Source organism: Typopeltis vanoorti, chromosome 13 (genome assembly GCF_054136105.1).
Source record: "Typopeltis vanoorti isolate ZY-2024b chromosome 13, IOZ_Tvanoo_1.0, whole genome shotgun sequence".
Classification (NCBI taxonomy): Eukaryota; Metazoa; Arthropoda; class Arachnida; order Uropygi; family Thelyphonidae; genus Typopeltis; species Typopeltis vanoorti.
The window spans coordinates 52,219,958-52,236,534 of NC_143561.1; the positions used below are offsets into that span (position 1 = coordinate 52,219,958).

The 16,577-nt window shown below is 35.1% G+C and overlaps 1 protein-coding gene across 1 annotated transcript in view; it reads right to left on the reverse strand.

Annotated features, from left to right (window-relative positions):
• The window catches only part of LOC150100151 (integrin alpha-PS1-like), a 573,942-nt gene that overhangs the window by 406,066 nt on the left and 151,299 nt on the right, over nucleotides 1-16,577 (reverse strand). Inside the window, exons 9-10 of the mRNA XM_090402382.1 lie at nucleotides 16,199-16,304; nucleotides 8,598-8,686 (exon numbers count right to left, since the gene is read on the reverse strand). Of these exons, the coding sequence (XP_090258508.1) occupies nucleotides 8,598-8,686; nucleotides 16,199-16,304 (195 nt within the window). The remainder of the gene's footprint in view (nucleotides 1-8,597; nucleotides 8,687-16,198; nucleotides 16,305-16,577) is intronic.

Below are 16,577 nucleotides of genomic sequence, written 5' to 3' on the forward strand. Positions count from 1 at the left end.
TCATACTTTGCTTTGAACTCAAACTCAATCATAACACCCACAATAGACTCAAGTAAACTAAACTCAATCATCATTCTCCAAGCAAAAAATTTACTATTAATCTACTTGCTAACCACACTCTTTCTCAATTTCCAATATTTTCCAATTTCCCTAGTTTTCCCACCACTACCAGACCTGTTCTGAAAAACTTTCTCTGTATTAATCCTGTAAAAATCTTTCAGTAATTTGTATGTCTCAATTATATCAACCCTTTTCTGTAACCCACAAATCTTCAACCTACCCTCATAGGATGCATTCTATAGAGCTGCCACTATCTTGGTCACTTGCCTCTAGATCCTCTGCACATCCCAAGAAATCCAGGTGATCAAATCTGTGCACAGTAATCAAGATGAGGTATTATCAAGGTATTATTTATAAAAAGGCAATATAACCTGCTTATCTCTAATCAGGGTGTTCTGGCAATCTTTTCACCAAAATGGATAACCTTACACTTTTCCACATTAAATTAAACTGATATCCATTCTCCTTTGAAATGAGCTGAATATTTCTTCTCAGCTCATTTCTTCTATTATTAATGTTTAAATTAAACAGTAGTAGCCCAAGAACAGTCCTTGCAGCATGCCACTAGTCACAGGCTTTCTACTGGACTCTAATACAGAATATACTACTATCTGGTATCTCTCCATCAATCACCCTCTCATCCACTTCACCAGTTTCATATCCATTCCCATGTACTGCAAAGGGTGCTTAAGGCTCAAAGTTATATAACTAAGAGGAGATCTCCACATAGCCTTTAAAGGAATGCGGAGAACCAATCAGGGCTTCTGACCAAATGTCCAATTCTCATCTTCTCATGGTGCACCCTGTTAGGTATCCACCTGATTACTGAATGAATGAGGATGGGCTGGCGATTTTGGATTTAGTCGACCAAATTATATTCTTTATTGGCTTAAACCAAAATAAAAAATTATGATACAATATGACATTTTTCATGCCAGCTGGGGCGCCATCTGGTTAAACAAGACCCCGTTGTTTAACCAGGGAATCAGGGCAAACAGCGAAAATTCAGCAACTGGAACAAATCCTAAAACCCACCACAACTCAATATCACCAGAGTTCAAGATCGGTACTATCAACATAAGAAGCCTGAATGGCAAAGAAATGGAGCTAGCTGAGGAATTAGATAAGTACCAGATCGACATAATAGGGGTGACTGAAACAAAAAAGACAAAAACTAGTGAGATCTTTCTGAGCAATAAATACAAAATGTTATATTCAGGCAATGACAATCAAGGAAAATTAGTAGCTATAGTATTCAACACTAAATACGGGGCTAATCTTTTTGAATGGCAGGCAGTCTCGGATAGAGTGATGTGGATAAATATCAGAATGGGGAACTAGACAATGAGACTTATTTATGCCTATGGTCACACAGAAGTTCCATAGAGCCTTTAGAGAAAGTAACTGACACAATGAAAAAGGAAAAGTTGGTCCTTGTTGGGGATTTAATAGCAGAGTAGGAAATGATTATTAGACATACAAAAATAGTTTGGGAAAATTTGGAGAAAAGAGCAAAGCTAACAATAATGGCAAATATCTGTTGGATTTCTGCTCAGGAGATGGACTGGTTATTACTAACACAATGTTCCAACATAAAAAGTTGCACAAATTCACATGGAGAGAAGAGAAAAGGAATAAGAAAAGTCTCATTGACTTGTTATTGTTGATAGTGATGTTTTCTCCCTGGTACAGGACATCAGAGTGTACAGAGGATTTGAAATTGGAAGTGATCACTATTTAGTCTTGAGCAGGATTAAATCGAATTTCATATTAAAGAGAATAATATGTAAGAAAGTTCTAAACTGAATAAAAGTTGCGCAGCTCTCAGATGTGAACTGTAGACTAAAATACACAAACATGATTGAAGAAAAAATGGAAGTGTTTGAGAACAGGAAACAAACCTTAGAGATTCAGTGGCAAGCCCTGAAGAAAACACTGGTTGATTCAGCCAGAGAGGCATGTGGTGAGGTTGTCTGTAAGGAAAGAAAAATCAGAACTCCATGGTGGACTCAGGAAGTTAAAGAGGCAGTGAAAAAAAAGAAGAAAGCATATCAAAAGTTCGTGGCAAATAAGTCAGCTTGTGCTCTTAGAGAATACAGAGACAAATGTAAAAAAGCTAAACACTGTAAAACTAGCTACACAACAAGTCATGGGAGGACTTTGGCAAGAACATAGAAAATAAATATCAAGAAGGTGGAAGGATATTCTGGAGGTTGTTGAAGAAACTCAGAAATGGAGGAAAGAGCACTGTAAAAGGAATTAGAAATCATAAAGGTGATATGAAAAACAGGAGAAAAAGATATCCTTGAAGTATAGAGTAATTACTTCGAAAAATTGCTAAATGAAACAAGCAGTGATGACAGCACAGTGGTAAAAAAATACTGACCAGACATGCAGTCAGGAATACATATCCAAGCTTGAAGTAGAAAAAGCCATCAAAGGCCTGAAATGTGGAAAGGCAGCAGGAGTAGATGATATTCGACCAGAAATGCTCAAGTATGAAGGTATATAAGTCTTACAGTGGGACGAATTCCAGATGATTGGAGTAGAGTTCTCATAGTACCCATATATAAAAAGGGAAATAAAACTGAATGTGAGAATTACAGAGGTATTTCTCTATTAAGTGTTCCTGGTGAGATATATGCAAGTATATTTGAGAAATGGTTGAGAAGGATTGTGGAAGACATGCTTGGTGAAGAACAAGCTAGATTCACGCCAAATAGAGGTTGTCAAGGTCAGATTTTCACTTTACGACAAATAGTTGAGAAATCATCGGAATATAACAAAGATCTGTATTTAAGTTTTGTAGAACTGGAAAAGGCATATGACAAGGTGCCGAGAGAAGCTATTCAAAACACTACAGTTATATGGTATCAATGGGACATTATATCAAGCAATACTTAGTCTTTATTTGATTTGTAAGTCAGCAATTAGAATTGAAGGAAGTACAGGAAGATGGTTTAATGTTAAATCTGGTGTCAGACAAGGATGTACATTATCCTCTCTGTTATTCATTATCTATATGGATAACATTATGAAGGAAAGTGGTATTAAACCTGATATCAAAATTGGAGATGTTAATGTCAGCTCTTTGCTTTATGCAGATGATGTTATACTTCTAAATAAATCTGCTACAAGTCTACAAGATTTCCTGACTAAATTGAATAACTGTTGTAGTAGATATGGTATGATGGTCAGCAATAAAAAGACAAAGACAATGAAAATGAAAATAGGCAGAAATATTGAAAATATCAACTGCATTGTGAATGGAGAACCTATAGAACAAGTAAAACATTTCAGCTACTTAGGCATGATTTTTAGTGAAAATGGTAAATTAAATATGGAAATAGACAACAGAATCAACAAAGCTGGTATGGTAGGCAGTCAACTGAATAAATTTATATGGAATAGGAGAGAAATTAGCCAAAACACTAAATTAGCTGTATACAAGACAGTGTTCGAACCCATTTTAACTTATGGATCTGAGGGCTGGGTCAGAAGTAAAACACTTGACCAAAGACTAGAGACCACAGATATGAGAGTCCTGAGAAAGATTGGGGGCATGAACAGATGGCATCAATGGCAATATCATATTAAAAACAAGGATATTAGGAAAGAACTTGACATTTTCAGCATCCAGGAATGTGTTAGCAGAGCTAATCTCAGGTGGTATGGTCACTTAAACAGAATAGGAGAGGAAAGATTAGCAAAACAATTGTGCTCTGCCAGGATGGAAGGAAAAAACCCAGAGGAAGACTATCACAGCACGGCAGTTACCTTTATTGAACTCAGCTGTCACTGTATTATAAAAGATGAGCGTGATCTACATTACTCGTCTGAGGCATGATCTACCCCTTCACAAAACAATGTTGTCTCTCATAGAGTATCCCATTTAGAACTATCCATTCCTGGATTTTTCCTTTAACCAATTCTCCAATACCTTTATCACAACTCCTGAGATGTTGATCAGTCAGTAATTTACTTCCTCAATCTTGGAGCTTCGCTTATGCAATGGAGCTATTTGTATAAAGCAGCTTTTCTCCCCCTCTTTCTGGTCCCCATGGGACCAAACCAGAGCTCAGACTTAAATTTAACAATGCAGTCAACGTCACTGCCAATTCCCTAGCAGTGTCTTGTAACACTTGAGCCAGTATACCATCCAATCCCATAGCTGTATTCACATCAAGGTTCTGTAATATCCTGTGCATGTCACTTCATCTATCTCTAATTTTGGACCACTGTTCTACTTGGCATCAGTGCAATGTGCCAGCCTGGTTAGCTCTCCAGCCAAAAGGCTGCAGGTTCGAATCCTGCCGTGAGCATGGATGTTTGTGATTGTCTGTGAAAATACTAGTGGCTGTGGTGGATGGTAGATGATGAAGGTAGTTGTGAATGGTGCAGATAGAGAGTTGTAGAGTAGGTGTCCTCCCTCGATGAGTCTTTGCACTCTCTGGAGGTGTCACGTAATAATAATAATAATTAAGAAAAATATTAGCTTATTTCTAATTAACACCATAGTATAATTTACTCCTAATACAATTTCTAGCTAATATCGCTAGTTTTTTTAAAATAAACAACTTAGCTTTCAGGAACACTCTTAAAAAAGAGGACCTGCTACTAGATGCCACCTACTAGCCCTCCACTTACTACTTTCTAACCTTCAGCTACCATCATTTATCTTCAATACTCTTTCACTAGCACCGTCCTTATATTTTTAAGAACTAGTTTCTTGTCAAAGTTCACTACCTCACTCTGTAACTTGCCTTAATGCCTTCCTTAATGTTACCAATTCACTTCTGATATTTTCTCTCGTTTTCACATCATATCAATTTTGTTACCACTCCACCTTTCCTTGTCAACCATTCCACTTTCTTTCTCCCTTATTCTTCCAATCCCCAACTCTAACATGTGATTCATTGCTAGCAATACATATTTTTTGTATCCCACTTTCATTCAATCTGCATTGCTTACAATGTTATTCTCAAGACTTCTTTCATGACAAATCACCTATGTTTTTTGCAACTTTCTTACCATTTATATGCTACACCTTCATATTACAACTTTCTTAGCTAAAAGACAAGTTCTCATTATCTATCCTCACTTACTGCCCTCTACTACTTTCAGTCTCGGGTCATTTGTACATCAACACCCATAAGCTCATTAAAATTCCATTTTGTGCATTCTCTCCTCTCTGATTTAAGGATTCACAACATAATCTAAAAATACATTCAACACACTTCAGAAAATGATGCTGAAATGGATACCTAATAAAGACAGAGCAGCCATCACCTTGATTACCATGCTCATCAGTAACAATACACTGCTCTTGAATTATTAATAACATTTATAACTAAACTATAATCTAAACATGCTGTATATATCAATTTAAATTAACTTATAACTATATAAGTTATAAGTTAATTATCCAACTGTGTGTTTGGATAAGTTAATTATCCAATTGTGTGCCAAATCAAAAATATGCCATACATATATATGGAGCATTTTGAATGGCTCCATTTAGTGCATTTTTGTTTAAATTTACCCATAAAGAAGTTGGGAGTGTGGGGGGGGGGGGGGGATAAAGATCCCATAACGGTGCTTTTTTATTTTTTTCAAATAGTATTCACATTTCTAATATATGCAGGCTATTCATTTAAAAAATAAAACAGTAAACAAGTAAATTATAACATGAAATAGCAAATAATTGTATGACAATAAACAGCTGTTAAGTCAGAGGACTTAACATTGTTATCACTCTTTTGAGATAATGATTTATCAGAAGTAAAGAAGCACTTATATAGAAATTGTAATTTTTTTTTATCTTATTTAGTATTGTGAATTTTCATTGTATTATTATTATATCATCATCATCAAATTCTTGCCATGTACCCTCAAGGGGTGTACAGGATATGACAGTACTACATGAAAAAATTACATCATTACTAACTTCCTATCTACAATTTTCCTCCAAATCAGTCTGTTACTTGTCAAGACTCCAACATTATCAGATCTTATATTTCTATCGTCTAAGGCACTTTGTACCGTATCAATCCACCTATATCTTGGTCTTCCTCTGGGTCGTTTTCCTGCCAACCTGGCAGAGAACACTTGTTTTGCTAATCTTTCCTCGCTCATTCTGTTTAAGTGACCATATCACATGAGATTAGCTCTGCTAACTCATTCCTTGATGCTGACAATGTAAAGTTCTTTCCTAATATCCTCATTTTTAATATGATATTGCCATTGATGCCATCTGTTCACGCCTCTAATCTTTCTCAGGACTCTCATATCTGCGGTCTCTAGTCTTTGGTCAAGTGTTTTACTTCTGACCCAGCTCTCAGATCCATAAGTTAAAATTGGTTTGAACACAGTCTTGTATACAGCTAATTTAGTGTTCCGACTAATTTCTTTCTTATTCCATATGAATTTATTCAATTGACTTCCCACGATACCAGCTTGGCTGATTCTGTTGTCTATTTCTATATTTAGTTTACCATCTTCAGTAAAAATTGTGCCTAAGTAGCTGAAATGTTTTACTTGTTGAACAGGTTGTCCATTCACAACACAGTTGACATTTTCAATGATTCTGCCTATTTTCATTGTCTTTGTGTTTTTATTGCTGGCCTTCATACCATATCTATTACAACAGCTATTCAATTTAGTCAGAGAATCTTGCAGACTTGTAGCGGATTTATTTAGAAGTATAACATCATCCGCATAAAGCAAAGAGCTGACATTAACATCTCCAATTTTGATATCAATTGGATGGGGGTGCTTAAGGGTCAAAGCTGTATAATTGAGAGGAGACCTCCACATAGCCTTTAAAGGAATGCGGAGAACCGACCAGGGCTTCTGACCTAATGTCCAATCCTCACCTTCTCGTGGTGCATCCTGTTGGGTATCTACTTTGATACTGAACGAACGAGGATGGGCTGGCAATTTGGGATTTAGCCGACCAAATTTTATTCTTATTGGTTAAACCAAAATAAAAAATGATGGTACAACATGACAAATTATTATTATATAGTTACTTAATCTGAATTGATATGTAAATAACTGACATTTGCTGGGTAAGAAATAATCTAAATGTGAAACGGCCGACTTCTGAGACAAGTGGTGAATGTACTAGAATATCTGTTATGTAGCATGGTGCTGTCCTCCCCCCTTCCACTGTAACGCTATGAGAGTTACGAAAGGATTTCACTACGTCACGCGGCACTTAGCGCCGCATGACGTAGTGAAAGCATGATGTACACATCAATGATGAAAGAGAGAAACGGCGCGGTGTTTAAAAGGGGATGTAACGCGATGAGCGGGGCTTTTAGACGTTTTCCTGCTGCTGTATTCCTGTGCCACGGAAGTCTGGCTGGTATGGAGCCTCCATACCAGCCGGAAACAAAAGCCCAGCAGATCCTGATAGTGGAAAACTACAGAATATTCCAGTTGAAGTATAGAGGGAAATTGTATAGTAAATCCCGAGGAGGTGTGAAGAAAAGAGATCATACAAGGTAGTTGTCTGACAAAAGAATTGAAGTGGCCAAAGTGGAATATCCAGCAAATTGGTAAGGTGAAAACTTTATGTCTACTAACTAAAGAATTGACTGAGAAGATTTTAATGTGTGTGTGTTAAGAGACATTTCTTTGAACTGTTGCTGACTGATTTAGAAGGAAATATAATAGTGTCTCATAAACGTATTTTGAAAGAGAGTGAATTTCAAATGTTCATAATTAAATCTGAGATATATGTAAAATTTGAATAGGATTGTTAAAGAGAATTATGAATGGAATTTGATAAGTATTAAGAGTAAAATTTAAGTGATTAGAGTAGAGAATTGAGACTAAGTGATTAAATGTTAGTAATTTTGTTTCAAAGAAATTCATGAAAAGGGATAATTACTGTATGTAAGAGTGTTAAGGCCGTATATATAATTTAGTTGAATGATTAACTAAGTGCTTCTCAGTGTAATATATGAATTCTAACCGTAATTAAAATGATTTGTTTTAATGTGAATGTTGTCTTGCCTGTAATTGATCCTACTGCACTTGCTCGCAAAATATAACGAACCACAGGAAACTGTGTAATATAAGGTCATGACTGCAAGTTGTAAATTTATAGCTGAGAAGAATGAACGCTGACTGGTTTCTAACTCCTTGGTCCTACCTTTTTAGTATATCCTAGGATTCAGGGTGGCGCAGCATATACAAATAAATATTCTCTGAATTTGAAAAGGGAGATAGAACCAGTGCTGAGACAAAGAAATATGCATCTGCCATTTACATTTCTTTGCCTCACAAAACAACAGCTTCACTCTTATCAGGGATTTGCCAGTAGTGTAATAGAGATAAGAAAGGGCACATTAAGGATAGGAGACGACACAACACAGCCAAGCTAGGAAGGTATGGATTCTGAAGTGTAGTAGCCCAAAATAAATTCTAAAAGATTTATAGTAATCAAGCATAATACACCAAGTGTAATTAAAAATAAATAAATGAAGTACTTAAAAACATCAAATTAGCAAAAGTATAAATGCATTTACTTGACTTGGTTCAGATATCAATCCTTGTTTAGATCCCAAGTATATGTACACTGCACCATCATCTTCATATGGAGCTCCAACAGCTAAATCTGTATATTAAAATGATAAAAAATTGACTCTTTAAAAAATATATCAATATGTGGAGCAAATAAACATTCATCAACTCTAAATTTTGAACACTTTTCACAATCTAAGTGCTAATGTGATGCATACAATTAACCAAGAAAACAAGCACCATTCCTCCCACCACAACTAAAATATTTTTTTCTTTTCAAAGCATATATACATGAAATGGATAAGGGGTGGGGGATTCAACAGTAAGTTTAATTTTAAATTAATATAGGGAATTAATATATTGTTCTTATTTCAATACACATTTCATTCCATTAAACTGACATTAATGAATGTGAATATTCAGTTTTGCTTTGGTATTCGGCTGGTTCAGTGTGTTTTTCAGATATTTAGTTTCAGTCAAATCAGTAAAAAGATTCAGTATTCAGCCAGCTAAAGCAGACAAATTCCTGTTATATGCTTCATAACAAATGCAACCAATCAGAAAAAGCCTCCCTTATTTTGTGCAACTGTTCAAAAGAAGGGTTTCCAAGGCTGATGAGTACACATATTCTGCAGTACAGTTTCTCCAAAATTTTTCCAATAGTAAGAAATATTTATTAAGAAACCAAACGTATGTCTAAAAAATGGTGAAAAATTCATTTTTCTTCATCATAATTTAATTTTCATTATTAAATCCATAATTATTCTCTATATTTCACAATTTAAAATAAGTTGTTCTATTAATATTTTTGTTATTATTTGAAGAAATAAGTGCAATATTTTTCTCCAAATTTTATGCCATAATGTTTTTGAGATACAATGTTCTCTATGAAATTAAATGATAGTTTTATTATATCAAAATGGAAGATATTATGAATCCATTTATATTTTATAATCCAAATGTAGAAAGAAAGTGAGGTTTCAAACATTTACCAGCAAGCTTATGAAAACAAGACCAGAATCAGTTTCCTTGGCTGCACTATTTAAACAACACGAGCTCCACACATTTTATTAATGCACTGAGTAATTTCTGAAACACCAGGCTTCAAATTGACAAATTTCATTTACAAAAAATGGCAAATCTAAGTGAAGATAAAAGCTCAATCAACTCTGTAACTTAGCAATGTTAGAGGGGGTTAAATTCATCACAAGCAATCTCTAGGCGGGTGCATAATAAAATATTCAACTATATAGAGCTGAGAAGTATATTTGTCTTATATAAATAGCATAAAAGACAATGATATGTCACTAGTGTCATGAGTAAATGTAGTAGATTTGAGCTATGCTAAAAAAGTGCATAGTGTGGCTTTTTATCGTAAACTGTGCTACATTTTTTTCAGTTTGGACACAAGTGTCCTTCAGTGGTGATGGTGGTGTTGTTGAAATTTTTGTTTTTTATATTCTGTTTTGCTACTTGTTTGTACTGCTTCTGCTTCTGAAAATGGCATCCATAAAGAAATATGGAAAGCTTTTGTATGAAAGTTTATTAGCTCTGCCTTGGGTTTTTCACAGTGGATGCATCGCAAAAATTGCTATATTATTGTATGTGAAAAGTGTCTTGATAGATTACAGCAATTGGAAATGGGAGCAAGTGTCAGGACTGTAGTAGAAGAGCTTAGGCAGGAGTTAGTGAAAATGAAAGGCAAAATGAAACAAGTGGAAGAGGATATTAAACATCTAAAGAAAAGATTGACTGATGATAATGAGAAAGAGGAAGTTAGTATTACAAAGAAAGAGTCAAAGAATAGTTGTATATCATTGTATGGGGACTTGATCATTAGAGGTGTGATGACTAATAAAGTGCACAAAGCATGCTTTCCTGGTGGAACAATGAAGCAAATAAATGCTGCGTTGCAGAAAGGGAAAGACTCAGGTGTCAAAATTAGTGGTAGTCATGGGCACAAATGACTTAGTTGGGGAAAAAAAGAATGTTGATAGAGACTTCAGAAAGTTGTTGCAACAGATAAAGAAGAACAGTGCTGTTAGGAAAGTCACTGGCATGTAGCTCAGATATGACAACAGTGAACTGAAGGAGAGCAGAGATAATGAATAGTAAGATGACTGAGTTGTGTGAGGCAAAAACAGTTCAATTTGTAAATCTGTGGAGTGAATTTGAAGAGAAGTTGGAATGGTTTCAAGTTGATCAATTACATTTGAATGGCTATTGTTTTCTGGAAACCACAGAGTCAAGAAGTTAATACAGTAAATGATCAGCATCTACTCATGAAGCAGGATAGCACAACTAATGGGTATGACAGGAGGAAGGATTAGACTAATGTAAGGAGTATTTGAAACACGAGAGTTGAGTTTGTTGCACTGATTGGGTCAGTATACCCAAAGATAATTGGAATAAGTGAAACTTAGTTGTCTGAGGAGGATGTGATGTCAGGAAAAGGAAGAGAAAGATATATAATTTTCTGCAAGAATACAGATGTGAAAAGGGGGAGGGGAATTGTGTATGGAAAGTGAGGAAGTCGAAATAAACAGGTTACTATATCTGATAGAATGCTGTTACAGGCCAAGAAATGCAGAGAATACCAAAATTGTGAAGTGTTTAGGCAAATTAGTTGGGCATATAAAAAGAAGGTGATCCTGATGAGAGACTTTAATTACAGGAATATAGAATGGAAGGAGAAAGTGTATGGAAACAAGGAGAGTGAGTTGACTGAGTTTCTGAGAGATAAAAATCTTAAGCAGCATGTGACTGAAGCAACTGGAGACTTTAATGTTCTGGATTTAGTGATAACTTCACAAGATGTAGTTGTTAATGAAGTTAATCTTGTTGTCACTGCCACCAGTTGGTGAGAGTGATTATGAGGTGCTTGTTTGGAAAGTGGTGAAACAGGAAGGTTACTCCCAAAAATGGATATATCTCAAAGTATAAAGCAGGTGATTAGAGGAAGCTCTGTAGTCAGCTATAATCAGTACATTGAGTAGATGAGCTGAGTGGAAAAGATGTTAACAGTGCATGGAAATTCACAAGACAGTATCTGGCATAAGCAATGCATAACTGCATGCCAAGGGTTAAGCAAGAGTAATCGGTTCAACAGAGTAGGAGTGAAATGGATGAACCGTGAATCAACAAGCTGTACTGGAAAAGAAAATGCTATGGAGCAGGTACAAGACAATTGGTGATCAGATCCAGAAAGAGTATAAAGTGCAGACTAGAAAGATGATGAGCGTGGTAAAGAAAGAAAACGTGCAGTATTAGAGGTTATTGACAGCCAGGCTAAGGCTAACTCAAGGGAATTTTTCTGCTATATGGCAAGAAAGAGAAATAATAATTATGATGGTTAACACTGGTGGATAGTCATGGCAGCAGAATAACAGCTACAAAGGACATAATGGAATTATTGAACGAGTACTTTATCAGCGTATGTCATACTGGTGTAAATGATGCCGTGCAATATATAGAAGGGGACAAGTATTAGGAGAATTCAAAGTGAAAGAATCAGTGTTGTGTCAGGTGTTGGTTTGGTTAGATGTTAATAAAGCTGTGGGAAGGGATGACATATCACCACGTATTCTTAAGGAATGTGCATCACAGTTGGCTATACCCTTGACCTGGTTATTTAATGAAAGTGTTGTAGTGGGTAGGGTTCCTAAAGAGTGGAAAGAAGGCAAAATAGTACCACTAAAGCATGGTTCTAGGACAGAAGTCTCCAACTATAGACTAGTCTGTATAACTGTAGTTGTGTTCAAGGTGTTGGAGATATTGGTTAGGAATAGAATACAGGATTGGTTTGATGGACATATCATTCTTTATGATGTTTTAGCAATTTAGTTGCATTTTATGATAAGGTAATAAGTGTGTTAGATAAGAAAGAATGATATACAGTGATATTCTTGGACTTGGCAAAAGCATTTGATAGATTACCACATGATAAGCTGGTGTACAAGCTGCAAAGAATAGATAATATAGTGGTTAGATGGATCACAGATTGGCTTTCTAAACAATGCCAGAAGGGTGTGTGTGTGTGTGTGTGTGTGTGTGTGTGTGTGTGTGTGTGTGTTGGAGAAGAGTTTCAAAAAAGGAGGATAACGAGTGGCACACCCCAGGGTTCTGTTCTTGGGCCCATGCTGTTTAACTTGTTTGTAAACAATATATCATGTGGACTGACTGGAGATCCTCAGTTGTTTGCTGCTAAGTTGGGAAGAATTATAAATAGTGCTGCTGTTGTTAATTCTCTTCAGGAAGATTTGAATAAACTTTTTAACTGGACAAAGGAGTAATGTTATAGTTTTAATATTAATAAGTGCAAGGTGATGCATTTTGAAGTGCAGAAATATAAGGCTTTGTACTATATTGATTGTGACGTACTCAGGAAATGGATGATATTAGAGATTTGAGAGTGATGATTGACAATAGACTGAAGTTTAGAGGACATATTGCTAGTGTTCTAAAGGCTGCACATTGTAGTGATGCTGTGATAAATAGTATTCTGACATGTAGAGCTAAGGAAGTAGTTGTGCCACTGTATAAAGCACTGATCAGATCACAACTGGACGATTGTTTTCAATGTGATGTGGAACATTGGAGAGGGTCCAGAAGTGGGTGATTAAGACAATATCAGGACTTTGGACTGATAATTATAGAGAGAGGTTGAAAAAAGTGTGGATTGCAGAGTTTGGTGGTTAGGAGGAAAAGAGATGATATGATAGAGACATTTAAGTCAGTGAGAGGATTTTATTGGATTAATCCATATGAGATTATAAAAAGAGTAGAAGGTGAAAGGGAAAAAACCAGAGGTCTTCCCTGAAAGTCATGTAAGAGTGTGGTGAAGACAGGTGCGAGGAGTAGATTTTTTACAGAGAATTGTCAGTGAATGGAATGCATTACCAGAATGTGTTGTTAAAACAAGGAGTGTTAAGAATTTTAAGATTCGATATGATAAATATGTCGTCAATTGAATGACCCTCCCACGATGAGTCTGGCAACTTCATAGAGGGTATAATAATAATAATAATAATATTACAGATTCATCTATATTTTATAACAAAATGTGAAAACAAGTAAAGGTGAACATGTAGAAAAGATTTACTTTTAGAAATTTACTAGAAAGCTTATGGAAATGTTTTGTTCTTATAAACTCTTTGGTAAATTTTTGAAACTATTGAAGTTTTTTCTAGTTTCTTTTAAGTTTTTTCCTATATTTAGCTACAAAATATGAATGTATCCATAATATCTTCCATTAAAATATCTGAATTATTTCAAACTGAAGCATCTTAGTTCTATATTTAAAAATTTGACAGTTATTATATTTAGGAAAAGAAAGTAAAATTTTATTTTTCCTTTTTTATCAAAGAACATCCTAAAAGGTTTCATTTTGGCAATGTAAAATGAACAGAAATAGGAGATATTAAAGATATATGTTTAATTCATGACCGAAAAAAAAAAAGGGGGAAAAAAGAGTGAGAAAAAAAACTTGAAGAGTTTTGAATAAAGAAGAGAGAGCTTGTGAAAATACAATCCATGGCATTAGAGTTCCCTTAGCTTGCGGTACTGAAAAAACTTTCCAAGTTTTGTAATGCATGAAATATGAATTCATCTGCTTATTTTGCACTGCCAAAATGAATACATTTAGGCTTTTCTTTGATAACTACTCTTAAGCACTACTGTTCACTTATGAAAAATACAATTCAGAGAATTATATTTTTCATAAGTGAATGTTCTCAATTGTATTATTTCATTGTATTTCTCAGAACTGGTTTGGTACTGGATGAAGATTCTCATCCTTTTAAGGTTTCTGCCTGATCTCTGATGAGAACCAACAGTTTGAAACAGCTATCAAGCAAGTGAAACCTCAATCAAAAGAACTAATAAAAGGCAAATATATGGACTTCATGTCTTTTAAGTAGTGCAAGCCTTAGCAACTCCAATACTGAAGACTATTCTCATAAGCTCTCATAAGGAACTTTTTTATTTCAGTTTTTGAAACTTTCAAAGTTTCTCTCTCTCTCTCTCTCTATATATATATATATATCATATATGGAGTGTGTGTGTGCGTGCGTGCGTGCATGCGTGCGTGCGTGCGTGCATTTATTTGTCTGCGCGGTTAGCTTAGTGGCTATGTGCTTCGCAACCATATGCCTGGGGAAGGAGTGTCCTAGGTTCGATTCCCGTCGACGACGTGAGGAGCTTAAGGATCTTCCTCAGCCACAGCCAAGTTAGCCAGTCTTGGGCATGGAACAGCAGGGTTTTTCCCCCAGTTTATTTGGGGTTTTTTATCCCACAAGCAGGCAAACCATAAACACACATGGATACAGTCATGTCATGAATATCACCCTTAGGGGATGCAGCAGAGCAGTGGCAAACTGGCTGCATTAATACGCCAGTAACCCCTCAGGAAGGAACTCAACCTATCTTAGATGGATGAGAAAGATAGGACAGGATAGGATATATTTATTTATTTATTCATTTTTAATTTCATGTGGTCACATAATTAGGTGAAGAATTATTATCAGTTTTTTTATAATCTTTCTTCATTCTTCAATTTGAACAAAGTACTGAAAGTATAATTAATTAAATTTTAAACATTGCAAATTAAATTTTATAAACAAATGTTTTAAACAAAAGAGTACACATTAAAATTCATTAAAAGTTTTTATCAATTTTTAATAAGTATATTTTTTTTTCCAGGACATTTCAGGATATTCGGTACTTCAGCCAAATTTTGAACTCTCGTTTTTCAAATTTTGGTGAGGTCTCATTCCTAAGGATCCAATTTCTTCAAAACAGTTAATCATTTATTGCAGAGCAGTGGAAATAGTGAATCTCATCAACATTTGTTTAGGTAATGAAATTCGCAGGCGCAGTAACAGCATTGCAATTGTTTGGGTAGCAGCTTCACAAGCAAAGCACGTTGGGGAAAGGTTAGTACCATCACTGTGAATGGTATTAACAACCAGAATGAGGGGGAAAAATCCCATGTCTATCTTTCTTTTTTAAACCCTCCTGGCACCTGCCAAATTGTGTGATATGCAAATTCCATGCATTTAGTGTTTATAATGCCCCTGGTGGTGAATTTTTAAACTTTTTTTCTCAGATATCGCTTCCGCATGAGGCACAATGCATTCCTGCAAAGTTTTATAGCATTTGGATTACTGGATAGCACTCCACAAGGCCTTAAGACAGGGATACTTTAATTTTGATCACCCTGTATTTATTTGTTTAGCCTCCCCATCTACAACAGTATTCAAAGGCATTCATAAATATTCACTGTATACATCTCCTGTAAGCCATATCATTGTGATTATCTGATTTTCCTTCTCGATTTTAACACAAGCTGAAACCTGGTGAAGCCATTTACATATCTCCTTGCATTTCCTTTATACGTAATATTGTAGCTCTACAAAGCGTTTTAAGTTAAACATTAAATCTTAAGGATGAAAGTGACATAAATGCCGAGAGTGTACAGTTATTAATAAATAGTAGTTAATTTTTAGCTATTGTTATTTACAATAAACTTATGATATGAGTAATGTAATCTATTCCATGCTGCCCACATTTCAATGTTCATGAATATTTTAAAAATAACATTACTCACCAGGATATCCATCTTTGTTAACATCTCCTATTCTCGTTAAGGAAAGACCAAACTGGGATTCATGTTTTCCTGTAAGCTTTAATGGTTTCACTGATGAATTAAAACCCTGAACACAAGAAAAATTCTCAATGAAGCATTAAAGTTACTTATAACACTTTTAAATGGTATTTTGTCTCAAAAATAATCAAAAGAATGGAAGAGAACTATCTTAAATATGAAGGAAGATAAGTTTTTTTTTATAAAAGATAACATCTGAAATGTATATATAATGAAATAAAAGATAACATCAGAAACCTACTTAGCATGTGGTACATATACATACATGTTTTGATCATTTTTTCAGTGTATACGATGACAAGACAATCATTCCAACTAGATG